Genomic DNA, 26715 nt, shown 5'->3' with positions numbered 1-26715 from the left:
ATTGCTCAGTAAACACCTTCGGATAAATGTCTGCTTTAGCATTTGCCTACACCTCGATGTCTCAGTTCAGTGACTAAGGAACACAGGGACTTGGAATCACAGCTTTGTCAGAGCTGAGAAATAATAATAAGTACTTTATTCAGATGGAGGAAACAGGCCTGGAGAAGGGGAGTGTCTCCTAGGGTCCTGTGCTGTTATGTGGAAGGGCCGTGTCTAGACCACAGATCTTCCTTTCCGCCATACAACAGGGCTTTTCTGCTTTACTTAGTAAAGCATTTTTTACCACATGTGACTTATCTCTTCTATGGTTTTTTTCTTTTTCTGAACCATTTGAAAGTTGCAGATACCGTGTTACTTCAATCCTAAGGTTTTTAGCACACATTTCTTTAAAATAAGGACATTCTAATGTATAATTTAAATACCATTATTACATTTAAGAAAATACCTTACTAATAGCTAATACAGAGCCACCTTAAAGTCACCCAATTTTCCCCGAAATGTTTGATTTGTATGGGTCCACGATCTACCACATGACATTTGGTTGCACTGTCTGCTTTTTCTCTCCTAAGCTACAATGTTAGGCCATGTTCTATTTTTCATCGATGTTGACTTTTTTGTGTGAAGAGCTCAGGCCAATTGCCTTATAGGCTGTCCACATTCTGGACTGTTTCTCACGACTGGATTCAGCGAGAACCCGGCACAGGTGATGGTGGTACTTACTGGACCCCAGCCCAGCAGAAGGCACCCAATGCTAGTGGCCTCCTCTTCCAGACGCAAAGTGGATTAAGGGAATGGCCGCCAGATCTCTCCTGTGGAAAGGTGCATTCCCCCCTTGAGAATTAGTCAACCATTCATAGGGTGGTTTTTTCCCTCTAAGTGGCAACAGGCTCGAAATATGTTTAATGTTAGGCTCTCAACTTAAAACGTGTATTCTGAAATATTTCATACCTGTGAGAAGTGGATCCCCACAATCCCACCACTCAGTCTGGGATGTGGTGTCACCTCAAGTGAAACCGGGCACCTTCTCCCCAGATCTCAGGGCCCCTCCTCTCCCGCAGGTGCCGCCATCCTGAACTGGGGGCTCGCCGATTCTGCGTGCACCTCCTGCAGCTCACGCTCATAATGGACTATTTTACAAAAGAGGTTCTCAAGACTTTTTTGTTTCAGGACCGCTTTACGCCCATAAAAACTACTGAGGATGCCAAAAAGCTTCTGTTTACGTAGCTTAAGTCTATCCGTATTCACCACAGTTGAAACTAAAACTGAGAACTTTCTAAAACACAAGAATGCACAAGCACCCATTTCATTACCTGTCACAGTGACAATGTCAACACGTCATGTAGCTTCTGGAAAGTTCCACCGTGCATTTGTGAGATAAGAGTGAAAAAGGCAAACAATGTCTTAATGTTATAAATATAGTTTTGACTCACAAACCCCTAAAAGGGCAGTTCTCCTAACCACATTTGAGAACGGCTTACCTACGGCAACGAAAACAGTGGGTGAGGTCTGCGTGTTTTCAAATGCAGAAACTCAAATGCTGACTGTTTGAGCCCCACTTTTGTAAGCATCAGAATGAAAGGAAGGCTTTGGCTGTATGAAGCCTAAATTCCGCGTGAGCCCAGACATCTTTCCTTCCATCCGAACTGGTTGGGAGGATCAGCCCGCTCTGTCACCTACCATCGAGATGTTTGCCTTTTCTCTGTTATAATACCACTGGCCCAGATGCTTGGACAGCTGTTCTCCACTTCTCTGCGGAGTCTAGTGGAATCTGGAAAAAACACTCCAACCAACTGTTGCGAGAGTCTGATATTCTCAGACAGAAGCTGTCTCACACCCACTTCCCACACTTTCTTTCCAGGCCACCAACATAACACTTTCTGTGGGGAGCCGCTCGATAGTCCATGAGGACACTGGGGCTACTCAAACCTCAGAAACGTTTATAAATTCCAGTACATGCCTGTGTCCTCACCGTCTGCGAGTCTGCTTACTTGTGGAAGTGGAACGGGTTTTAACACAGCCTTGGGACAGCTACGGAGATCTGGCTGGACCCAGGACTGGGGCAGTATGCTCATCTCCCAGGATAAATTAATAGCTGAGGAATGAGACCTGGCCGAACCGCAGCAGATACCCCTGATCATTAGCATGGCAAACAGCTCAGTCCATTCATACCTGAGCAAGCACAGGGACAGGCAGAAAGGAGCGACACCACAGGGACAGGCAGAAAGGAGCGACACCGCGTCCTGGGTGCACAGATGATGAATGAGTGACAGACTCAGGCGCAGGGTGCCACAGGAGGACAGAGGAGGTCTCCGTGCCTCTCGTGGCATGAATGGTGTGAAATCAGAGACTGCATGATAGCAGACATTAGGAGGCCCTGGTCCTAACCTTGACTCTGCAATTTGGGGTGAGTTCCTTCAAGAGGCTACAGCTACGCTTAGCTTTTGAGAACACAAGAGATCTGGTTTCAAATCCAACACTGTCAAGTGAGACCACCATGACCTGGAGTGAGTGATCTCTTTGCTGAGCCCTGTTCTTGCCTGCAAGCTGGGACCAACAGTACAACACCTCAGAGGATGAGGATTAAATACGGCGTACATCACAGTGCCTGGCACGGAACACTCTAGAAAGGATAACTGTTGTTCTTTTTTGCCTTTCTGGGTTCAGCCACCAAAGTAAAACCACTGGATGAGACTGGTTGCCAGCCATCTTCAGCCCAGGACACCCGAGGAACACCTCACACTCTCATGAGAGTGGCCCGGAACCCGTGTGGTAATGTGTCTCAGCTGGAGGCACATCTGATTCTTTGGAACAAGAGAAGGCAGAGAAGTTTCAAGAAGCTCTCCAAGTGACCTAGCTACACGCCCCTGGGAGCAGCTGCTGAACAATGTGCTCTCCCATGGCCTGTCTGACTGTAAGCTCTGGACTCTGACTCGCCTGTGATGACAACACGTTCAGGAAATGTTCCTCTTAGAGGCAGTCTAGACTCTTAGACGCAGAGGTGTAGGTCGGACCCGGGCTGTGTGAGGCTTCTCACACCTTTACGCATTCAGCATCTGAGGGCAGTGGAACAAGGGGCAATTAGCGTGCCCGAGCAGCCAACCAGCTAGCAACTGGACAGGGAGCCTTGGTGCCTCCACCACCCGAGAGCGAGCGAAACGTCTGCTCCTCTGGCCTCTTCTCCACCACGCCACGTGGGAAGCTGCACGGAGAAGGAGCTTCAGTGGGCCGGGTATCTCCAGCACACACATCAAACGTAGTTAATTAAATCCAGCCACTCGATAAATGTAGCAAAACAGACAAGAGCCCCTCCCCTCCTGGAACTTAGATTTTACAGGTGTGGAGAGAGAGATAAGTAATAAAAATAGTAAATAAGTTATGTAGTATGTTGGAAGCTGATAAGCCTTTAGAAGAAACAAAACACCAACCAAACACAATGAGGACAAGAGGGAGGCCAGGGAAGGGACTGAAATTAGTGGCTCCACTAGAAAGGGGCAGACACATTCTCTTTCGTGGCCCTTCCTGCCACACTCTGGAATCAATGGGTTCCCACTAAGCGCAGACTCGTTCGACCACCGTTTACTGGGAGCCTGTCTTGCACAGGCTCACAAACCCCACGGACCCCCAGCTGGCACTCTAGCCGCTGACATTGCGCCCCCCCCACCCCCACCATAGCGAGGGAAACCACAGGCCACCTGAGTCTGGTTTGATGCATTTCCTTCACACCCACAGGTGACCCAGCGGGATGTCCTGGGGGCCGCATCTCCGCAGTGCATCCCGAGCCCGGCTCTTGCTCCCCACCTACGCTGACTGTCCCCCCCCCCAGCCCCAACCGCCCCCTCTCACCTGGACGACTCCAAGCCCGCCAGGAGGGCTCCCTGCCTCCACTCCTGCCACAACACAGACCATGAGCCACCCAGAATGACTGTTCTCAGCCCTCCATCGGATGCCTTTCCCCGTGCTTACCACCCTCCAAAAGGTTTCCCACGACACAATAAACAAAATCTAACCCCCTCACCAGGCTTGCCGGCTCTGCGTGAGAAGGCCTGTCCACATCTTGGCCGGTGTCGCCCTTCCCTCTCCCCTGGTTCACGTAGCTTCAGCCTTCCTGTTCTTTGACCCCTGACCCCACCAAACTGTTCCCGTTGGGGCCTTTACACTTGCTGTCCCTCCCTATGTGCCCCCCCCACGCTTCCATCTCCAGAGTTTTGCATGGTGGCTTCATGACGTCATGGCGGAGGTATCTGAATAAAGGTCCCCCACCTGGGCGCCAGGTGAGGCGATGGCCTGGTCATCTGCAACCAGCCTCTAGTGCTGTTTGGTCTCTCTGTCTTTGGCTTATGGTTTCTTGACTGCGTGCCCTCCCGACCCTGCCCGCGGTGCAGTTTCAGGACAGGACGGCCTGTCTCGTCCCCTGTTTCCCTGGCGCCTGGAGCAGCCCCTAGCTGACGCTGACCGGGATGCTTGCTCGGTGCCTTTTTCTTTCTTTCTTTCTTTTTTTTTTTAAAGATTTTATTTATTTATTTGACAGAGAAAGAGATCACAAGCAAGAGGAGAGGCAGGCAGAGAGAGAGGAGAAAACAGGCTCCCTGCTGAGCAGAGAGCCTGATGTGGGGCTCGATCCCAGGACCCTGAGATCATGACCTGAGCCAAAGACAGAGGCTTAACCCACAGAGCTGCCCAGGCGCCCCGCTCGGTGCCTTTCTGAAAATCATGCACTATCCTTTGGAGTTCACCCGAGGTCCCACTTTCTCCTCAAAGTCAGTCCCGACAGCCCCAACGTCTCAACTCCTGCTGCTCTTCCCGTCTACACTGTGTGTGCTGTGTGGGGCTGGGGACTCGCGGCTCTCCACTCCTGAGTGCTGTCCCCCCAACCCTGTGCGTCTCTGCATGCCCAAGCGGAGCAGCTCTCAGTCCGTGCGGAAGGGCAGCCCAGAGCCAGCAGCCGGAGCTCAAGGCTGTTTCCCGGCAAGTCGCTCCTTCTCTGCCTTGGTTTCTTCCTCTGTGCAATGGAAGCAAAAAACCAAGCCCCACTGCCCGCAGGACTGTCGACAGAATGAAAGGCAACGCTGCCAGCGTGGTCCCGGTGGGCCGGACACTGCCATGGGCTCCATGCACTCCCGCTCCCAGCCCACAGCCAAGTGCTCGGGGAAATGCTGCTTGGCTTCTGGGTGGCCAGAGCGGGCGCCAGAAGTTTCCATGATCCAAAGGCCCTGTGGATGCCTGCTACAGGCACGCGGGTGAATGGAATCTAGATGTCATACCCCGTTAGGTCAGCAGCGGGAGGACCAAAAAGCCTGCAGGTTTTCCAGCGGCTCTGCTCATGGCTACTGATGCTGCCCCGCCGGCTGGGTGTGGGGAGGCCGTGCAGGACCCCGGGCTTTCCGCCTGGCTGGGCCACCACCTCCTTCACCAGACCGGTCCTGCCAGGGCTCTCCACCTCAGTTTCCTGATCTGTGTACCTCAGAACTGGACTTGCTAGGAAGTATCCAGACTTCAAGACCAACATTGCCAATGCACGTTTTTCCCCTCAAAGAGATCCTGAAGAATACTTTACAAAGATAAAAGGCAGTTAATTTGGCTGAAGTGGAGGGTAAGAGGCCCAAAGCACCACTGACCTGGTTGCCCGACTGTGGGTCGGCTCTAAGGGCCTTTCAAGATGGAGACCTCTAAGACTCTTACTATTTTAAAAAACCTTAAAAAAACCCGTTTTGCTTCCTCCCCCTTTACTTTGGACTCGTTCTTCTGCAGCGGCAGTGGACAGGGCAGAGTAAACTGCCTGAGCTTTTCACACTGTAATTCACAGCTGAAAACGACTCCGGTCCTCACCCACTCTGGAAGTGCACACACCTTTGAAATCAAAGTATTCGGTTCTCCACAGCTCCACCCACAAGTCCTTCAGAGTTATAGGAAAATTACTAAAGTGATAGAAAACCGGCTGCAAAGGAGCGGGAATAAAGCCAACCGCAAAGAGACAGCGTTTCCCAGGCCCTGGCGACTCTGGGCCGAGAGGAAAGGACTCCGACAGCCTGGCCGAGGTTGTGACGCCCCTCACCAAATACGTGCTTGGAGCAGAAGGCGTAGGGGCCACGATCCGCTCGCCTGGGGCTGGCTCTATTAGCTCGCTGCCAACCAGTTCCAGTGCCTGTGCGGCGCCCTGGGAAAAATGCAGGGGGCAGCCATCCTGCCTCTCGCGGCCATGCGACCCGAGGCCAGCGCCCCTGCTTTCCTGAGGCTGGCTTCTTCCTCCTCAAAAGCCGAGTGCTGACACCTTCCTGATCTGCCAACACGGCCGACAGAACCAAGTAAGAAAACCAGTGAAGGGGCGCCTGGGTGGCTCAGTGGGTTAAAGCCTCTGCCTTCGGCTCAGGTCATGATCCCAGGGTCCTGGGATCGAGCCCCGCATCGGGCTCTCTGTTCGGCGGGGAGCCTGCTTCCTCCCCTCTCTCTGCCTGCCTCTGCCTGCTTGTGATCTCTGTCTGTCAAATAAATAAATAAAATCTTAAAAAAAAAAAAAAAGAAAGAAAACCAGTGAAGCAGGACTTTGTACAGCAAGGGCGACACAAAGTTAGTACTGAGTTAATCGAGTTGACACCCCAAGTTCCCGGGGGACAGAACTGTCTTATCACTGACCATGTTTCCTAGGGTCGCAGGGTGGGGAGAATCACAGCTGAGGTGTCACCCCAACGTCGGAGAGAGTGCCCACAAGAAGACACGCACAGTGTGGCCTGGCTGCCACCTGCGCACGGCCTGAGTGGTGGGAGTCTGACGGGCCGATGGCCTCGGTCACCAGCCTCTCAAGCAGGTCAGGACTCTGCTAGTCAGTTCCTGAAGTTTCCATTTAAAAAGGAACCTCAGTGATTCCCTCCTTGCCCAGTACTCAGAGAAAACAACCTGAGAGAAGAGCCCAGGACCTCAGAGCCAACCACAACCCCCTAGACGGTTCAGAGCCCGTCTACAATTTGAGGCAGCCGTCTGACTTCTGAGCAGTGCCTTCAACACAGAAGCCATTACAGATCACAGAAATCGAGGGACACGGGCCTATGTAATGACACACCAGCAGATGGAGAGGGAGTGGGCTCTGTGCCTAACTTGCCCTGAGACCCCGGGTAAGTCCCTCGCCCTCTGGTCCCTGATCTCCCCCATAGTATAACAAGGGGGTCTGGGATGATTTCTATGGTCCCTTCAGCTCTACACAATTATGAGTCTAGGTTTCCTCTTGACATTCCTCTGTCCCCTTTTTGGTCCCCATACTCACCCCGTGGCCATGGCTGAAAGGCTTTAGCACAGGGAACCCTGAGGAGGTGAGTCCTGTCCTCCCACAAGCTATGCCGATCAGAGGACCACAGACCCTCAGAGGGCAGCAACTTGATTTTTAGACTCTACTTAAGACCAAACAGGAAAAGGAAGCTGAACCAGAGACAAAGGGGAAACAAACCCCAGTGACAAACTGAAACCCAGGGAGAAGAGAGAGAAACGAGAGGCTCAGAGAGCAGAGCCCCCACCTCCCGGCGTGGGCAGTCGAGCCACCGCGCCACCCCACGGCGCTCCCATGGCCCACAGCCTGGCCTCCAGCCCTGAAGCAAAGCCCTTCTGGGGAGCCTGCACCCCCAGGCTGGGGCTGGGGGCGGGACCTGCAGTGGTCCCCACCTGCCCCCCTTGCCTGCTCACTGCCGCCCTGCTCAGCCACAGCCGCCTGACAGGCCTGGGCCTAGCTCTTTCCACCTGCTACAGAAAGGGGGGGGTCCCTGTGGGAGGCTTCGTGGAGGCTTTTGTGAAAAGCCTCGGAGAGCTCAGACGTGCCCTCCCTGATCCTCCAGAGAAGGCAGGCCGCATGGTGACATTTAGGGACCTGCTGAAGGTTTACTGTTGACTCTGGTATCAGTTTTGCTCCTTGAAGAGGAGACGCTTGTCTCTAATGCGGAGAGCTCCATCAGCAGCTGAGGGCCTGCCAGGAAAGGCGCAAGGAACACTGGAAAGCTGGCTTCGTCACTTGCTCACTGAGTGACGCTGGGGCTTTGGCTTCCTCAGCTGTGGCGGGGCTCATGGCCCTGACCCTGCCCGCCTCCACTGGGCTGTCGTGGACAAGAGGCCCTTCCCAGTCCCTCATTCAGGCCTGTGCTCGAACCAGGAGACGGAATGCCAAAGAGGACGGCCGTCTTTCAAGTCCTGGAAGAGCTTTCGGAGTCTAGAAAGGAAGACACTGGAATGCTAGTGAATACATGTGTTAAAATGCTATCACTGGTACAGGGAAAAACAGCTCCACAAAGGAAGGAAGGAACAGCTCTCAGGGATAGCTGACAGCGCTCTGGATGTTGAACGTGTCTTGTAAAAGGCTTGCAAAGACAGGTCCTTCCCTCTGAGCTCTGCTGTAGGGGCAAGACACAAAATTTTGACATAACTGTGCTTTTCATTTTCCTTGACTTCAAAATATTTTCTTTTTCCACAGGACTTCTTCTTTTATCTATGGGTTATTTAGAAGCATTTTAGTTTCTGTTTCTTAAACATCTGTTACTGTTACTTATTTCTAATTTAATTCTATTGTGGACAAAGAACATACTTAGCACAACTTCGTTTCTCCAGGTAGGCTTTCAATCCTTTCAGATTTATGGAGACTTGTTTAGTGGCCCGGCAGGTAGTTTATACAGTGAATGTACTGTGTGCACAAGGACGTGTGTGCTAAATGTGGGTACAGTGTTCTAAAAGTGTCAGGTCAGGTGCTGTTCAGATCTAAGTCCTTACTGGTTTACTGATTTGTTTTGTCTAATGGTTCTGTCAACTGCTGAGAGAAAGGGTTAAAGTCTCCAGCTGGTGACAGTTGATTTGCCTATTACACTCTTTAATTCTGTCCATTTAAAAAAAATTTTTTTTTATTTATTTGACACAGAGAGAGAGAGAGAGAGATATCACAACTAGGCAGAGAGGCAGGCAGAGAGAGAGAGGGGGAAGAAGGCTCCCCGTTGAGCAGAGAGCCCGATGCGGGGCTCGATCCCAGAACCCTGGAATCATGACCTGAGTTGAAGGCAGAGGCTTAACCCACTGAGCCACCCAGGGGCCCCTAATTCTGTCCATTTTTACTTCATGTATTTTGGAGCTCTTGCTCGGTACATAAATTTTTATGGTTATTGTATCTTCCTGATGAACTGACCCTCTCATCAGTATGAAATGTCCCTCTTTACCACTGGTATCATTTTTGTCTTTAAATTTGTCTGGTATTAACGTAGGCATTTGGGTTTACTTATTGCCTGGTGTATCTTTCTCCACCCCGTACTGGTTTTCTGTTGTTTCTGTAACAAATTACTGTGCACTCAGAGCTTGTAACACAAATTTATGATCTTAAGTTTTGTGAGATAATAGGTAAGAAGTCTGACATAGATCTCAAGGGTCTCACTGAGCTAAAATTAAGGCGTTGGAAGCACTGGCTTTCCTTCTGGAGGCTCTACAGAATAATTTCCTGGCCTTTCAGCCAAGGGGCCCCCCACCCTCCTTCCCCATGCCCCCTTCCTCCACTTGCGAACTGTAGTACAGTGTCACTAGAACTCCTTCTCCCACCCCAAGGTCTCTTCCTGACCACAGCCAGGAAAGGGTCTCTCCCCTGCTAGCTTCCTCTTGTCCTTGTCAGATCTGGGTTTTGTGGGGCGGGGGAGAGGGGCTTTTATTTTTTCTACTCTTACTGAGGTATAACTTACAAAAACTGTATTGATATGTATAATTTATATTTGAGGTGTGTAACTATGACATACTGAAGTGTGGTTTTCTTTGTATTTTCCCTGCTAGGGGTTTCCTAGGATTTCTTGGATATGTAAGTTAAGGGTTTTCAGCAAATTTGGGAAGGTTTTGGTAATTATTTCTTCTAGCATTATTCTTCTGCCCCATTTCCTTTCTCCTCTTCCTCCAGGATTCCAATCATACCCATCATCTTGGTATCGTCCCACAAAGTCACCAAGGCTTTTAATTTTTTTCAATATTATTTCCCTGGTTTGCAGATTAGGTGATTTCTATTGACCAGTATCCAAGTCCACTAACCCTTTTTAAATACAATCTCTGATTCACTTTTGATCTCCTGTGGTGAATTTTAAAATTTCATCTCTAGTACCAGAATTTTTATTTGGTAAATTTTTTACCATTTCCATTTCTGTGTACATTTGCTTACTTTATCCATCTTCTAAGTCTCTGAACATATGTATAATAGCAACTTGGAAGTACTTGCCTGCAAACTCAAACTTCAGAGTCACTTTAGGGTCTACTGATTGCTTTTCCCCTTAAGTAGGGGCCACACCTTCTGACTCTTTCTATGTCCACTAATTTATGATTGTATGTTAAACACTGTAGTGTCATAGTGAGGAGAGTCTGGGTAATACAGTCTTTCTTTAGAGGCACTGAATTTGCCCTGGCAGGCAGGTAAATTACTGGCAGATTCTTTTGGTGAAGTCAAGTGTGTATTCTTTTTTTTTTTTTTTTTAAGATTTTATTTATTTATTTGACAGGCAGAGATCACAAGTAGACAGAGAGAGAGGGGAAGCAGGCTCCCTATTGAGCAGAGAGCCCAATGTAGGGCTCGATCCCAGGACCCTGGGATCATGACCTGAGCGGAAGGCAGAGGCTTTAACCCACGGAGCCACCCAGGCGCCCTTGTATTAATTTTTTAAAGTCTTTTAAAGTTGTATTTCCATTTTGAACTTAGCCCCACGGTATGGCCCTTACTCAAGGGCACAGTCCCCACTCCTAAGATATGGCTGCTCTGGGGAGTCAACTGGATGCTTGAGGAGCTCAGTGAGGTCTCTTCATTCAGGTGACTGGACTCTCCTAGGTTTCCCAGCACTGCATGAACTTGGCATCATCATTCAGTCCTCAGCCCTACAGCAGGCAACCTGTGCTAGGACTCACAGACAAGTCTCATTCCACACATGCACAGCCAGCCAGCCCTTAGCCAACAACCCAAAGCGAATCCCCACACAAAACTCTATCCTTGCTCCTACCACAAGGCTTCCTTTTCTCTATTTCTTTGTCCTGCAACACCCAGCTATTTTGGTAGCCTAGAATTCCATTATCTGCCTTCTGAGCTCATTAAGAGCTTGAGAGCTTGGGAGCTTGAGCCCCACCATTCTGTGCCCAAACCAGAAAGAGGCCCCAGGCAGAAAGCCAGAGCCATTGTGGGACTTACCGTGTTTCTTTACTCAAGACTAAGAGCCCTGTGCTACCTATCAATGCCTGAAAACAGCAAGAATTTAATATCTTATGTGAGTTTCAGTATCTGCATATTCAGGTGCTTCATATATTTTGTTCAGTTCATAGTTTTTTTTTGCCTTTTTTTTTTTTTTTTTTTTTTTTTGGTCAGGAGAGTAAGTCCACGATCATTCCTGTATCATGGTCTGAAGCAGAAGTCAATGATTATTAAACTACCAAAGGGTATTCTCTTTCGCTTTCTGAGCATTTCCTGAAGATGCTAGCCCACGTATAAACATCTTCACTATAAGAAGATGCCTTTCCCTTCCACCCTTCATTCCACTGTCCTCCAGTCATGTTTCTACTGACTCTTCTTGGTTTCCGTAGACAGATAAGAGGTAAGAGTGACCCTTCTGAAGTCAATCTTTTAACCCTGTCATCTAGCTTTAAGAAGGCACTTATGTAAATTATGAGGACTAAGAAGTATGGAAAGATTTTCTGCTAGGGTGTTATGAGATACGGATTCTAGCCCATGCTCTATTACTGACATGCCATACATCCTTGGGCATTTATTTCCCCACTCTCAATCCTGGTTTCCTCCTCTGCTCAATGAAAGGACTGTCGATATTCATAATTACGAGTGCAGGTACAACATCAATTCCCGACTCAATAGTGTCAAGGCGATAGAAAAGGTAGGAAAAATAGGACAGGCACTGTTAACATCTGAAGGACCAGTCAGTGAGGGTGTTAAGTGATGTCCTAAGTGATTATAAGGCAGCACCTCATAATGTTACTATGAATTGAGCTCGGCACTCAGTACACGCTTCAGGATGCAGCAGGTGCAATGCTGACTCTCGATGACTACACGAATGAATGAACGGGAAGGTCTCACACAGGATACTAAATGCTAAGGCATTTGGCTCTGCATCTTGAACATAGTAAATGCCCAGTAAGCATCAACTGTATTGGCTTGGATGGAAAGAGATGTTTCCCGTGTGTCTAGATCCCAAGAGAGAGAAGAATGGTTGACGACAAATCAGGGAACCACACTACAGGACACTTTATGTAAGAGATCAAATTCGAAGGCTTGTTTTGTGGCTTGGGAGAGTAATCTAACTTCTGTGGATCTTCGTTTTTTTTTGTTTGTTTGTTTGTTTTTTGTAAACAGACGGTTCTCTCTTCTACTCTCTTGGTGGGATGTTTGAGCATAAAATGGTCTTTGACTAAGAAATACAGAAAAAAAATTTTGCTTCCTAATACTAGTTTTTCATGAGAATTTGTGTAAAAAAAAAAAAAAAAAAGACAGTGTTCTGAGTAGAAGGTCCTCGTGTCCTTGGAGTGGAGGACAAGGGGACGGAGCACAAAACTAGTTACCATCAGTGACACATTATGAAAATCTCCTGGCAATGCTGCGTGACCAAATGCAGTCACACCTGGCTTTGCCCTTCAAGACCCAATTTACATATCACCTCTTCAATGAAGTGTTTATCCAGCCCCAAGATAGACAACGTTATTCCTGCTGTGGTGTTTCTCCTGCAGTTTGTAATATTATCCATTTAACTGTCACAGATGATTGTTCTTTAGGGAGGGGCTACCACGTTTTGTTCATCTTTTATCACCAGTTGCGCTCAGCACAATTCTTGGATACATGCTGTGTGTTCAGAATATTCGTTAGGCTGTTCTGCTGAAAAGACCGGTACTCAGGAAGTATGTGAATTACTACTGTACAGAGAGGGTACTGACATGGTCTTGTTTTTCAAATGTCAGCATCTGGGAAGGGAATGCTTGATTCTGGTCTGCAATACAGGGTACTCTGCCCCAAGTAACTTCCATCCCGCCCAAGCTCCTAGCAAAACTCATCTGCAGCATAAACAGACATTACCAGCCAAGTCAACTGAATGTTCCAAAGAAATAATGATGAACTCACAGGGGAAAATCAGAACATCTATGAGAAGTGCAAGCACTATGTAAGACTTGGAAGAAAAAGAACAAATGAAGTAACCTGTGATATATAATAAGAAGTACATTTTGATCTCTGTTTCTGTTTCTGAACACAGATCAATGTCGTTGTGGGTGGCAGCAATACCTTGTGCCTTGGTCTTAGTCTATAAAGGTGACCGAATGATGACAAAGCCACCAAAAGAAAGGTTTAATGTTACTCTCAGCTCCCCCGTGAAACAAGAGGCATGGTATTAGGGAAGCACCAGTGTTGTCAGGAGGCAGGAAGGAGCAAGGGGAAAGAACAGGCCACAGCCCTTTTGGGGGTTTCTGGGGGAAAGGCAGGGCAGGGTAAGCGGATTAGAATTGCTAGTTTGAATAATTCCCACAGGCCGGAGGGGACAGGGGCTGTCCCTAGTTGTTGGGGGTAGCTTCGGGCAGGGGAAATCCTGGCCTGGGGACTGTGAGTCAGATAAGGGAGGGGGTGGGGATGTGACTGGGATGGGTTGGCTCATACCTGAAATGGGGCCCCCCAACAGTTTACCGTCTATAGGAATTAGCTAGCTCGGTGAGCCTCTCCCTAGTTAGCAAGGTCCCCCAAAGATGTCAAAACATTAAAAAACATTAAAAAAATATAATTAATGGGGGGAGGCATGGGAAGAGACTCTTTGTGAGTATGGAGCTTCCTCTAGGGGAGGTGAAAACGTTTTGAAACCGGATAGTGGTGATGGTTGCACAACACTGAGAATGTACTCAGTAACACGGAATTGCAGATTGAGATGGTTTTAAAAAATAGTTAAAAAAAAAAAAAAAAACTGGGGGAAGCAAAGATCTAGTAAAGTTTCTTATTGCCTGAGGTTTAATTGTTTGATAAGCAGTAATAATCAATAGCCATTTTTAAGGAAAACATATCTAACTTAGGACAGAAATTCCAGATGCACCAGTCCTTGTGTGTGCGGGTATTAGTCTATGTGGAACAGAGGGAGGTGAGAGAATACTGAAGACTGAGGAGGCCATGGACATTGAGAGCCTTAAATCAATGACAACAAAAAATAAGTATAAGTGGGGCGCCCGGGTGGCTCATTTAAGTGTCTGCCTTCGGCTCAGGTCACTATCCCAGGGTCCCAGGAGTGAGCCCCACATTGGGCTCTCTGCACAGTGGGGAGCCCGCTTCTCCCTCTCCCTGCCATTCCCCTGGTTACTCCCCCAGCTTGGGCGCTCTCTCTACCTCTCTCTGTCAAATAAATAAATAAAATCTTAAAAAAAAAAAAAAGTGTAAAGAGAGGTCACAGTAAGTTAGGAGTAGCAAGCAGGAGAGTGAAAATAGAATGTATGATTTTGAATTTGTATTTTTAGAAAATTTAATATGTGTACGCAGAAGGTGGGGCAGGAGGAAAAAAAAAGGAGAAGAGGCATTAAAAACACATAGAGAGAGAAAATATAGAATAAGACAGCAGAAGCAAGTGCTACTACTCTCATCTCTGACTTTTTTCCACTTGTGTACCCTCTAGAAATATTTAGGAAAATTATGTATCCCATTGCATGTTTTTTTGGTGGCATCTATAATTTTTCCTGAGATGGTTGCAAGGCACTTAACATTTAGAAACATTATACCTGTATATGTACATTAAGTATGTTAAATTTACGAATACAACTTAACATGTGAGCTTAAGCTCTATTTTTTAAAAGTTTTTATTTATTTATTTGAGAGAGAGAGAGAGCATGAGCAGGGGGAGGGACAGAGGGAGAAGCAGACTCCCCGCTGAGCAGGGACCCAGACATGAAGCTTGATCCAGGATCCTGGGATTGTGACCTGAGCTGAAGGCAGATGCTGAACTGACTGAGCCACCCAGGAGCCCAGCGCTTTTTTTTTTTTTTTTTTTAATTTAAAGATTTTATTTATTTTAGAGAAAGAAAGTGTGCGTACAAGCCGGGGAGAGGCAGGAGAAGGGCAGAGGGAGAGAGAGAGAATTTCAAGCAGACTGTGCTGAGTGCAGGGATCATGACCTGAGCTGAAACCAAGAGTCGATGCCCAACTGACTGAGCCACCCCAGAACCACTAAAGAGTTTATTTTTAAATAATCTCTACACCCAGTGCTGGGCTCGAACTCACAGTCCCAAGATCAAGAGCTGCTCACTCTTTGAACCGAGCCAGCCAGCCATCCCTAAGCATTTTCAGTTGATGAAGAAGGTCCGCCAGCAAACTGAACTGGCAGAGCCTGTTTACTCGGTCAAACTGTTCAGCCAAATCAAATCTCCTTGCTATAAAAAAAATTTCGACTAATTTTCCAACTCAGTCGTGCTTATATACATCACAGTGAGAGCACATCACCTCTGGAGTCTTTAATTTTAAACAGACAACCAGAGAGATGAGGTGCAGTGCTTGGCCACGAGTCGGAGGCCTTGCTGACATGGAGGCTGCCCTCTGCAACATTCTCCATAGCCACTACCCCTGCTCTCTGGAAACTCTCCTTCAGGGCCAATGCAGCCTCACTTGAGTCCTCTGTTTGGTCTGCTGACTGCTGGGAGAGCCCAAGGCACTGAATCTTCCTAAGATTTGGAAAGGCAGGGACACCTGGGTGGCTCAGTGGGTTAAAGCCTCTGCCTTCGGCTCAGGTCATGATCTCAGGGTCCTGGGATCGAGCCCCGCATGGGGCTCTCTGCTCAGCGGGGAGCCTGCTTCCTCCTCTCTCTCTCTGCCTGCTTCTCTGCCTACTTGTGATCTCTCTCTCTGTCAAATAAAGAAATAAAATAAAATAATTAAAAAAAAAGATTTGGAAAGGCAGGTGGTATGTCCTTCTGCTCGGGTGAGAACAGAGGAATCCTGAAAGGTGGCGGGAGAAAGGGGAGCCAGCACGTCACAGGCAAGCTGCCAGACAGATCCGTGTCGGGATGGAGGATGTGTGGAAGCGGCAACTCTGGGAACGGATTCCCTCACACAGTCCTTGCCCGTGTAGTCTCAGGAACACACGTGGCCTGGTTTGTAGGCAGCTACACTCATGTGATAGCAGTGACCTACCACAAATGGGTTAAAAATCACTGGTCGAGAGACAGGGATTGTTGGCTTTGATAAAAAACAATGACCAGAGTCAAGCAGTTTACACAAGACAGTTAAAACAACAGGATAATTCAATAATGCAACTTCAAAAATGGAAAAGTTATAAGGCAAATATAAATAAAAGAACACCATGTTAGCAATTCTGATATTGGACAAACAGAATTTAAGGAGAAAAACATGATCAAGGATCTAGAGGAATATTAATTAGTAGGAAAAATAATCATGACCATATATGTATGTATTATAAATGCAACTCTGTAAAGTAACTGAAAAATTTGGGGGAGAAAGAGTTAAATAAACAATCCTAGTGAAGACAAAAATACATGATTTCTTGGATATTTTTAAAAATAGATACAAAGTAAAAAAAAGTGGAAGCCATTAGCTACCCACTCAACCCTTATTTTAAAGTTTTATTTGTTTAAAGATAGAAAACTCAAACTACAGAAGACGCAGAAGGTAACTTAAGGCCCCTTCCCTCTCCCCTGGTCCTCTTTCCCCAAACATAACCCTTGTTGGGCCCAGGAAAATGGAGTGTGGACTCCAGTTCTCAGTATCCCAGCCCACTGCTGCTTTTGTTATATCTCTGTGTTTTGGACAAAGGGACCTGAACGATGTAACACCTCAAACAGTGATGCGTGAAGGCCAGGCAGAGGGAAAGAAGCCAGCCATTATGTGATACAAGCAGAGCAGGCGAGTCTCTAAAGACAGAAGCAGATCTGTGGTTGTCTAGGGCTGGGGGAAGGGCTGAGGGGAACCTGGGGAGTGACTGCTAATGCGTATAGTGCTCGCTTTTGGGGCAACCAAAATGTTCTAAAATACACTGTCATGATGGTGGCCAGACTGGATATACTAACACTACTGAGCTGTACACTTTAACTGGGTGGAATTCCACGGTTTGTGAATTGTATCTCAATAAAGTCATTATTAAAAAATGCTCCAGGGGCGCCTGGGTGGCTCAGAGGGTTAAGCCTCTGCCTTCGACTCAGGTCACGATCTCAGGGTCCTGGGATGGAGCCCTGCATTGGGCTCCCTGCTCAGGAGGGAGCCTGCTTCCCCCTCTCTGCCTACTTGTGATCGCTCTCTGTCAAATAAAAAAATAAAATCTTAAAAAAAAAAAAAAAAAGGCAGCTCCAGAGGCACCTTGGGTGGCTCAGTCGATTAAGCGTCTGACTCCTGGTTTCGTCTCAGGTCATGATCTCAGGGTCACGAGACTGAGCCCCACATCAGGCTCCGCTCTCAGTGTGGAGTCTGCTTCAGATTCTCTCCTGCTCCATCTGCCCCCCTCTGTGCCCCTGCATGTGCTCTCTTTCAGATATATAATTTCAGCTTTCCAGAAAGTGAAGAGAAAATACAATGAAGCAAGGGCACTTCTGACTACAGAGGCCTCCCCAGAACACAGCAGGTGTAGTGCCTGTGCTCAGGCTTCCGGGCGAGTCTACAAACTTGATCTGACAACTACTCATTTCTCAAGCCATACGCTGAGTACTTTAATGCTTCCAAACCTTCTGCCTCCTCTCAATGGTTTCTAATGGTTTTACTGAGCATTTGAAGAAAACAGGACACTCGGTTAGATCTAGCTGATGACAAAATCAATCCAGAGGAACATAATGATGAGCAACCATTTTTCATCAAATCACTGGAGCTTTTTGTTTCTCAGAACTTTTTGTTGTAACGTAGGCAAACGGTCCACATGTTTAGTTTCAAACAGGTCATTTGTATGAGTCTAACACCTGTGCAGATCTGTGGAATCCCTGGCACGGGAGATAGCCTCCATCCCTCCCCAAACTCCCTCCAGCTGTCCTGGGGTGGCACCCCACCCCCCACCCCCTCCACTTATTTCTGGCAGCCACTGATGTGTCCTCCAGAGCAGTCCCTTTCTTCTGGAGAGTGCCACACTGCTGGAAGCTACGGCATGTAACCATTTTTATGACAGCTTCCTTCACTCAGCATTAACGCCTCTGAGACTCATCTGAGTTGCTGTGTTTATTCAATGATTTAATTTAGTCTTTTTTTGTTTTTGCCGGCTAGTTTTCTATTGTATGGCTTATCACAAATTGCTTCTCCATTAAGTTCATGAACGTCTGAGTTGGCCTTGGCCATTATAAACAGAGCTGCTATCAACAGCCATGCACACACGTCCAGGTTTTTATTGAATGTAAGTCTTCATTTCCATAGGGCAAACATAGCGGACTAAGATTGCAAGGTTAAATGGTGAATTTTATAAGAAACAGTGCACTGTTTTCCAGAATGGCTGTACCATTTTCCTTCCTACCAGCTGCTGCTCTGCAACCCCATCAGCCTCTGGTGTCCTCAATATTTTATTTCAGCCATTCTAACATGTATGCAGAGAGCTCGTTGTGATTTTAATTTGCATTTCTCTAATGACAGCTGGTGCTGTGCCTATTTCCACGTGACCGTGCGCCATCTGTATACCCTCTTAGGTGACATGTCTACCTAAGTCTTTTGCCCATTTTAAAACACAGGGCTGTTTTCTTATAGTTAAGTTCAGAGAGTTCTTTACAAATTCTGAAGACAAGGCCTTGTGATATGCAAATGTTTTCTCCAAATCTGTCTCTTGTCTCTTCATTCTCCTAACGTCATCTTTTACAGAGTGACAATTTTTAATTTTAATTTAAGTCCAACTTGCCTTACTTCATCTTCTGTGGATGGTGCTTTTGCTCTTATGCATGTGGGCCGTTTGCCCAGCCCAGTGGTCGTGAGGGTGTTGCAGGTTTCTGTCCAGCAGTGCCATGGCTGGACATTCAGGGTTAGAATCCATTTCCAGGTAACCTGGGTGCGACGTGGGAGGACTGGGCCAAAGTTCCTTTTCTTGGCATATCAACGTCTGATTGTTCCCCTCCATCTGTTGACAAGAGAGTACTTTCTCCATTGAATGGCCTTTGCCAGCCATCAACTGACAACTGATTTCTGGACTTTTCCTCCTAAGTGTCCCACATCTCCATAAGTCATCTTGAAAATCCCCAGGCACGCTGGTCCGTACTGCATACACATCTCATCAGAACTCAGAACTAGACAACTAGTTCAACTAGACAGTGATGGGGTCCTTGACTCACCTATTTTGTGACATAGGCTGTGGAGTATGTAACCCTTTCCACAGGTTGGACTGCACATGGAATACTAAAATCAGTTATTATTATCACAATGCGAGAGGTACTGGCAACCTGAAAACATTCTGGAAGGGGGACTGAGCCGATGAGGCCAACAGAGACCCTAACACAAGAGGACAGGCTGAGGAAAATGGGGTGTCTAGCCTGGAGAGATAAATGGAAAATAACAACACTTGTTCTAGGCCTCTGAAATGGAGCTCCCTTGAAAGAAAGGGTCCTTCTTTCATGTGATTCCCCAGCAGATGATTAGGGCCAGTGGCCACAAGCAGGCACTGTGCTAGGTACTGGGAGTCTGGGGATGGACAAGATACACTTTTGCTTGCAGGAGGGGGGAGCCACAGAGAAAACTACTTTGGTTTGACACAGGCCATCCAGCCAATTGTAGAAAACCGGACAAAATGACTTGCTTTGATTTTGATTTTGCATGATCGCCAAAGATGGCCTGTCAGCTCTATGTTCAACAAATAATTCGTTCTGTCTTTGGGTCTAATGGCCACATGAAAGTCCTGAGGTCAGGTGACAGAAAGAGATCTGCCCAAGGTCTCAAACAGTGCTTGCACAGCTGCGTTTGGAAACCAAGCCTCCCGATGCTTAGATCAGGATTCTTGTTCACTATCTGTTAAAATTCTTAATCAGCACTGTGTCTGCTGAAGAGTAAACAACCCAATGCCTTCTTGCCTTCCTGTCTCCCGGCTTCTTCTGACCCTTTAGGTTTTCAGTCTTGCAGGCTCACTGTCTCAGAGGACTTTAAAAGAGAAAAGGATCCCTCACTTTGAAATTTCAACCCTTGTTTTCAGTGACAAGAAAAAAAAATCATATCAAATCAGACAGGTCTTTTCTGAAGATTTTATTTCTGCTCTGAGCTGCTTCTGGGTCACCTACTGCTCCAATTATGCTGGAAGTGAACCTGGCTTTCATGAGATTCAGGATATGGCTGGAGGAAAAAGTTGTCAAAACTACTTAAGATCATCAGTGCTCACACTGGGCTCAGAGCATTCCAGGAATTCACTGATCCATTCCATAATTCATTCCGCTGGTTAACCGCAGACACACAGGGAGAGCAGACATCGCTGACGGATTTAGTGGTACTAACATACCCAGGGCAGGACAGAGCAGGAAGACACTTTGGTTTAAGGCTAGTCCCCTCCCCAGCTCCTCACGTGAGCAGCATGGAGCAGGAGAAAGGAAGGACTCGAGGTCCCCTGGCCTGCTTCTTCCCTTCTAAGGTGTGTCCCTCCAAAGGGGAGCAGCGACTCCGGGGCTTCCCCGAGGACAGAGTTCTGGAGAGGATCAGCGGAGATGACGGACGGGCAGAGGGCCTTGCACCCTGAGAAGCACTGCACCCAGGTGAGAGATTTATTCATTTAACAAACATGTGTTGGGTACCGATTAAAGGACACACATGCTGCTGAACACCAAGGATATCCAGTTCCAGAAAACAGATCCCTGCACTCGAGAAGACAATGCGATGTGGCAAGTTCGAAGGTGAGAAGAGCACAGGGTGGGAGGCTGAGGCGGGGGGCCCTTGCCAGTCTGGGCAGGAAGAGAAGATGACTGTGAAGATGGAGCGTGAACAGAGAGGATTAAGGCAGGAGAGAGTGTACCAGGTTCCAGAAGGTATTTAATACTGGAAATGGTCTGCAGAGTGGGCACTGATTTTATTACGATGACCCCTACTGTATCACAGAGCAGTGGCTTCAAGGAAGCTGCTCATTATCCCACAACGCACAGCCCCCACAACAGAGCCACCCAACCCCAATGTCAACTGCGCCAGGCCGCGAAAGCCTGCTGTGAAGGAAACTGAGGCCCGCACAGGAGAAGCAACTAGTCCCAAAGGCTGCAGTGGGTTAGCGACAGGGCTGAAACCCGCACGCAGGTCTCCCGTGGCCCAGCATCTCAGACAGGTCTCCCAGGTGACAGGGGCGCGGGTCTGAAGCTGGGCAGCACGGGAAAGGAGCACAGAGGACGACACGGATGACTGACGGGACAAGAAAAAGTCACGTCTCCACGCAGGAGCACCACCACCAGACAGGGCCGCGAGCGAGGACGCCAGAGAGAAAGGGGGGACAGGAAGCAGCAGAGGAAGGAAGTGGGCAGCCGTCGGTCTATTTCTGCTCTCAGACAGAGCACCCTCTCTCAGTTCTATAGCGATCTGCATTTGAAGAAGCTGGGTGCACACCCAAGCATCACAACCAGGGAGGGGGCGAGGCAAAAATGAATATTCTCACTTCCTGGACCTGGAAGAGTGAAGGGCTTTACCCAAGGCCCCAGAGCTCTGCAGAGAGGAGTCCCCGGTGAATACTGCTGTAGGCGGCAGGCGCCAATGCCGGCCCCACCCCAGACACCTGTTCCTTGACTTGCCTGCGGTCCATGGAGGCAGACAAGTCTTGAAGGGACTTTGCCGTGAGCTCAAAGGAGAAACTGGGTACAGGAGGGCAGGCCCTCAAGAGCTGCGGAACCGAGGAACAGAGAGGCCCTGCAGACTAGGCTCCACTCCCTGGGTCTCAGGACCAGGGATCTAACGGCAGGCGAGTCCCTGGCTTGTCTGGGCCTCCCCGCCCATCCCGACAGCCAAAGAGCCAGAAGACCGCCCTCAGGAGCGCTGCCCGCTCTTGAGAATGGAGTCCATTCTATTTTAAAATTTTCTTGTCCTGAAGCCAATGACACTACTTTCAAGTATGGCCAACAAAAACCGTTAGCAGGAGGGCAGCTGGGATAGCTTAGTTCCTTCGTCTAGGCTGAAAGGAAATAAAATCACTTTGTTAATGAATTAATTTTCAAGAAACCAAAATCCTTAAAAAATCTTTGTCCAAGTTTCCAGACTGCTGTTTCAAGCAGTTGCACAGATACCTAATTTAATTCCCTCTCATGCTAACATTTCTCCTACAAACAGTACACCAACGTGTGGTGAGTGGTGGTGGTGGCCCGCAGGCCTCAGTGCTGCGGGGCGAGCCCCATACTGGGCCGTGGGACACAGACCACACCTGCTCTGGGGCCTCTAGCAGCCTGGTCACCTTTCAGGGCCTTGCTCCCCTCCTCTGCCACATGAAGAACTGGGTGCCTGGGCCATCGGGGCACACCTGGTGTGGACGCCCCAGAACTATTCTAAGCCTCGACTGGTCTCAGTCTCGGTGTCTTCACTGCTACTCTGCTAATGAAGATTAAATACAACAAGGAATGGGAAAGGATCTTGAAAAGCAGACCACCTCACTGGCAAGAGAAGCTTGTCAGGGAGATGGGACGCTGAAAACTGCTTTATTAATCATAGTAACAGGGTTTGTACTAACACCAGCTGACTCCTGCGCAAGGCCTTGGGCGCCGGTCCGTCACATAGGAAGCGCACTCATGGGTGTGTCCAGAAGGGTCCTACACAGACGGCACCATGAGTACTGAGTGGGACTGTCCCCATCTGCAGGAGTTACACTGTTCCCGCCACAAAGCCAAAATTGTCCCCGTGGCCTCATTCTCACTTACAAGCTACCGGGGTCTTCTTAAAGAGGGGGAATTACGTTCCCTATGACCCTAGGTTTACCTCCGGGCAAAAGCCACCATCTGGCACTCCTTTCCTAGCCTGCGGTACTCTCTCCCATCAGCTTCCGGTGGATTCCACTTCCAGCTCATCAGTCTCCATCTAGCTAACAACAGAGGGATTTAAAAATTCAACAACAACAACAACAACAACAAAATCCCATCATCCAGGCCGGGAATCTATGAACTGACATATCTGTCGTTGACACATGCCACTAAGATCTTTCCTATTAATAAGAGGCACCCAGGTTTGCTGGCGTCCGCACACTGGGTGTCCACACACACAACACTCCAGCGGAAACTTCTCAAAGCCATTGGTCTTGGAGTCATCTATCAGGCAGTGACTCAATGCAACCTCTCCCTCTGCCAGAGCCTCACGGAGTTCATAAACTGTCACTCATCATGAAACATTTCAGCTGTTACTAGTAACACCCCGCCTCGACTTTCACCCAATCTCCGTCTTTGTAACACTAAGTTTGCCGACAGGAAATGTGCCCTTGATCAAGGTTCTGCCCAAAATGCTTCAGAAGAGACACCGCTAGGAGCCCTGCAAGGGGCCTACAGAGGGGCAGACACCCCTGCCACGTCCATCGGTGTCTGTCACTGTTCTGTCCTCTGGGAAGCGTGTGTGGCGGCCCACGGCCAGCACCTCTGCAGGGCACGGCTGGAGCTGGGGGAGCACAGCGGGCTGCCTGAGGGGCTGGGCGAGCTGGCGCAGGGCCTGTGTTGGCTCCTCTCTGCAGCCGCAGCCCGAGTATGCTCAACCCACATTTATTTTCCCGAGATTCTGGTCAAAGCTGTCTGGACACTTTTCACGTGGGATTCCGGAGCAAGGGGCTATTGTTCTGTATGTTTGCGAACATGTTTAAGCAAAATCTCTATTTTTTTTTTTTTTTAATTTGACAGACAGAGATCACAAGTAGGCAGAGAGGCAGGCAGAGAGAGGGGAGGAAGCAGGCTTCCTGCTGAGCAGAGAGCCCGATGCGGGGCTCGATCCCAGGATGCTGGGATCATGACCTGAGCCGAAGGCAGAGGCTTTAACTCACTGAGCCACCCAGGCGCCCCGCAAAATCTCTATACGTTTAAGAAATGTTACATGTTGTGGGGCGCCTGGGTGGCTCAGTGGGTTAAAGCCTCCGCCTTCGGCTCAGGTCATGATCCCAGGGTCCTGGGATCGAGCCCCACATCGGGCTCTCTGCTCAGCAGGGAGCCTGCTTCCCCCCTCTCTCTCTGCCTGCCTCTCTGCCTACTTGTGATCTCTCTCTGTCAAATAAATAAATAAAATCTTTAAAAAAAAAAAAAAAAGAGGGGCACCTGGGTGGCTCAGTGGGTTAAAGCCTCTGCCTTCGGCTCAGGTCATGATCCCAGGGTCCTGGGATCGAGCCCCGCATCAGACTCTCTGTTCAGCAGGGAGCCTGCTTCCTCCTCTCTCTCTCTGCCTGCCTCTCTGCCTGCTTGTGATCTCTGTCTGTCAAATAAAATAAATAAAATCTTAAAAAAAAAAAAAAAAAAGAAATGTTACATGTTGTGAAAATTTTAAAAACCTAAAAAGAGAATAAAACATCTCCCTCTGATCCCAGCTCCCTCAGCTGGAGGCAGCCAGAGGCACATGCTGAGAGATACCGTGGGTTCAGTTCCAGACCACCGCGATCAAGTGACTACTGCAACGTTGCGAGTGCCCACACAAATTCCATCTACACTCTCCTGTAGTCCGGGAAGTGTCCAGCAGCACTGTGTCAAGAACAACGTACATACCTTAATTAAAAATACTTTATTGCTAAAAAATGCTAACCATCATCTGCGTTTTCAGCGAGTTATAATCACTGATCTCAGATCACCAAAACAAATGTAATAATGAAAAAGTTTGAAATATTGTGAGAATTACCAAAACGTGAAGCTCTTGAAAAAACGGCACCAGCAGACAGCAGGATTGTCACGAACATCCAATTTGGAAAAACAGCCTGGGGTATCAGGGAACCGCAGTAAGACGAGAGGCGCCTGTGCTGGTACTAGTACTGGGTACTCCTCTCATGCACATTCTTTCCCAAGTGCCCTGTGCACCCTCAAGCATGTGTGTGTCCTGCTCTACACCTGCAGTGCATACATGGCTGGCTAAATAGCTACAACTCCAACGCGCGGCTCCCATTTGTGGCTTGTGCTGTCTTTGCTGGACAGCACTGGTCTATGTTCTCCAGCAATGAGTATCTAATTTCCACCTTATGAAATGTTCTATTCTCTGCAAATTAAAAGCAAAGCTTTCAGATGGAATTTTCTAAGTCAGGCATTATGACTGGCACACGAAAAACCAAACATGCCAGGGAAGATACACTAAGTCAGATGCATTTATTTACGGGGTCTAAGTTCAGGGCGAGATCTGTTTGGCAATACCCAGTTGAAATTGGAAATGTCACATCCAGGACATACCGCTAATATAATCTTTTTTTTTTTTTAAGATTTTATTTATTTATTTAACAGAGAGAGAGAGAGAGAGAGAGAGAGAGAAATCACAAGTAGGCAGAGAGGCAGGCAGAGAGAGAGGAGGAAGCAGGCTCCCCGCTGAGCAGAGAGCCCGATGCGGGGCCCCATCCCAGGACCCTGGGATCATGACCTGAGCCGAAACCAGAGGCTTAACCCACTGAGCCACCCAGGTGCCCCTATAATCTCTTTTTAAAGACATTTACTGAGCTCCTTCTGTGTGCTGGGCCCTTCACATTTGTCATCATCATGTCCATTAAACATGAGGACCGAGCCTCAGAGAGCAGCTACAGACCACTCTGAGCCTCCCTGAACCCGGGTTTGCGTACCACGGCACGCTCTGCCTCATTGCTCCCTTGGCTGACATTCTGCATTTTTTATGTTTGCATCACACTTTGCAGTCTACAAAGTACTTTCAGATGTATTACATCATTCAATTATCCAAACTGTTCTGTGCAGTAGACAAGGTTATCTGTCACCATATTCAAAGGAGGACATTATAAGCCTGGGGGAAGAACTTGCCCTATGTCTCACACCTAAGTAGAGCGTAATCTTACACCAGGAGTTCCAGAAAGAAGTTCAGTATCTTTTCAAAAGTTTCCTCTCGGGACGCCTGGGTGGCTCAGTTGGTTAAGCAGCTGCCTTCGGCTCAGGTCATGATCCCAGCGTCCTGGGATCGAGTCCCGCATCGGGCTCCTTGCTCGGCAGGGAGCCTGCTTCTCCCTCTGCCTCTGCCTGCCACTCTGTCTGCCTGTGCTTGCTCTCTCTCTCTCTCTGACAAATAAATAAACAAAATCTTAAAAAAAAAAAAAAAAAGTTTCCTCTCTGCTCTACCAACTGTAACTTTCTCCTTTTAATTAATACTGATTGCTTTCCTGGTCTCGGAGTTCAATGGAACAATGGAAGGAGGGCCTTCATTGTCAGTAATAATTACGTTCATATTCAATGACAATGTAACGGTTTCTCAACACATATTACTGTTTATTATACATTCTTCTACTATTACTGTAGCAACAGCACCGTGAGCTTATAGCGTGCTATCGTATCTATCATTATTACACCCATTACTTGGTTTGCTTTGGAACCTGCGTGCGGTATCACACCAACCTGGAAGAGGAAGAAACTGAGGCACAGAACTACTTACAGATCAAACAAATTAAGAAGACAGGTAGTAAAGGTCACAAAGGGTGAAACGGAGAAGCATCAAAGAGAAACCTTTCCTCTTGGTCCCTAACACCTAGGGAAGGTGTCTGGCCAGCCCCACTTGGGTGAAGACTGGGGAACTGTAAAAGCCAAAGGATAGGAAGATCCATAAAAAGGCTTAATTTCTTAGGAATGAGCTGTGTTCACTGTGTGGGAGTCAGGTTGTGTTTGATCATTTGGTTCTGTTTGTCCAGGTGAGCTTTCTGAAGAGCTGTGAGCAGC

The 26715-nt window shown here is 48.2% G+C and overlaps 1 protein-coding gene across 2 annotated transcripts in view; it reads right to left on the bottom strand.

Annotated features, from left to right (window-relative positions):
* The window catches only part of LOC111148488 (Enah/Vasp-like), a 144346-nt gene that overhangs the window by 63942 nt on the left and 53689 nt on the right, over nucleotides 1-26715 (bottom strand). The window contains exon 1 of one of the 2 annotated variants that reach the window (XM_022505068.1): nucleotides 7256-7474. The exons of the other annotated variant lie outside the window; for it this stretch is intronic. Coding sequence (XP_022360776.1) covers nucleotides 7256-7266 — 11 coding nt within the window. The 5' untranslated portion in view covers nucleotides 7267-7474. Of the gene's footprint in view, nucleotides 1-7255; nucleotides 7475-26715 lie in introns of those variants that run through there. 2 annotated transcript variants of the gene reach the window in all.

This window comes from Enhydra lutris, unplaced genomic scaffold (genome assembly GCF_002288905.1).
Source record: "Enhydra lutris kenyoni isolate GAN:26980312 unplaced genomic scaffold, ASM228890v2 scaffoldscaffold20, whole genome shotgun sequence".
Lineage (NCBI taxonomy): Eukaryota > Metazoa > Chordata > Mammalia > Carnivora > Mustelidae > Enhydra > Enhydra lutris.
Note: the sequence above shows the minus strand (reverse complement) of the source record. Positions and strands in the feature narration are given on the sequence as shown.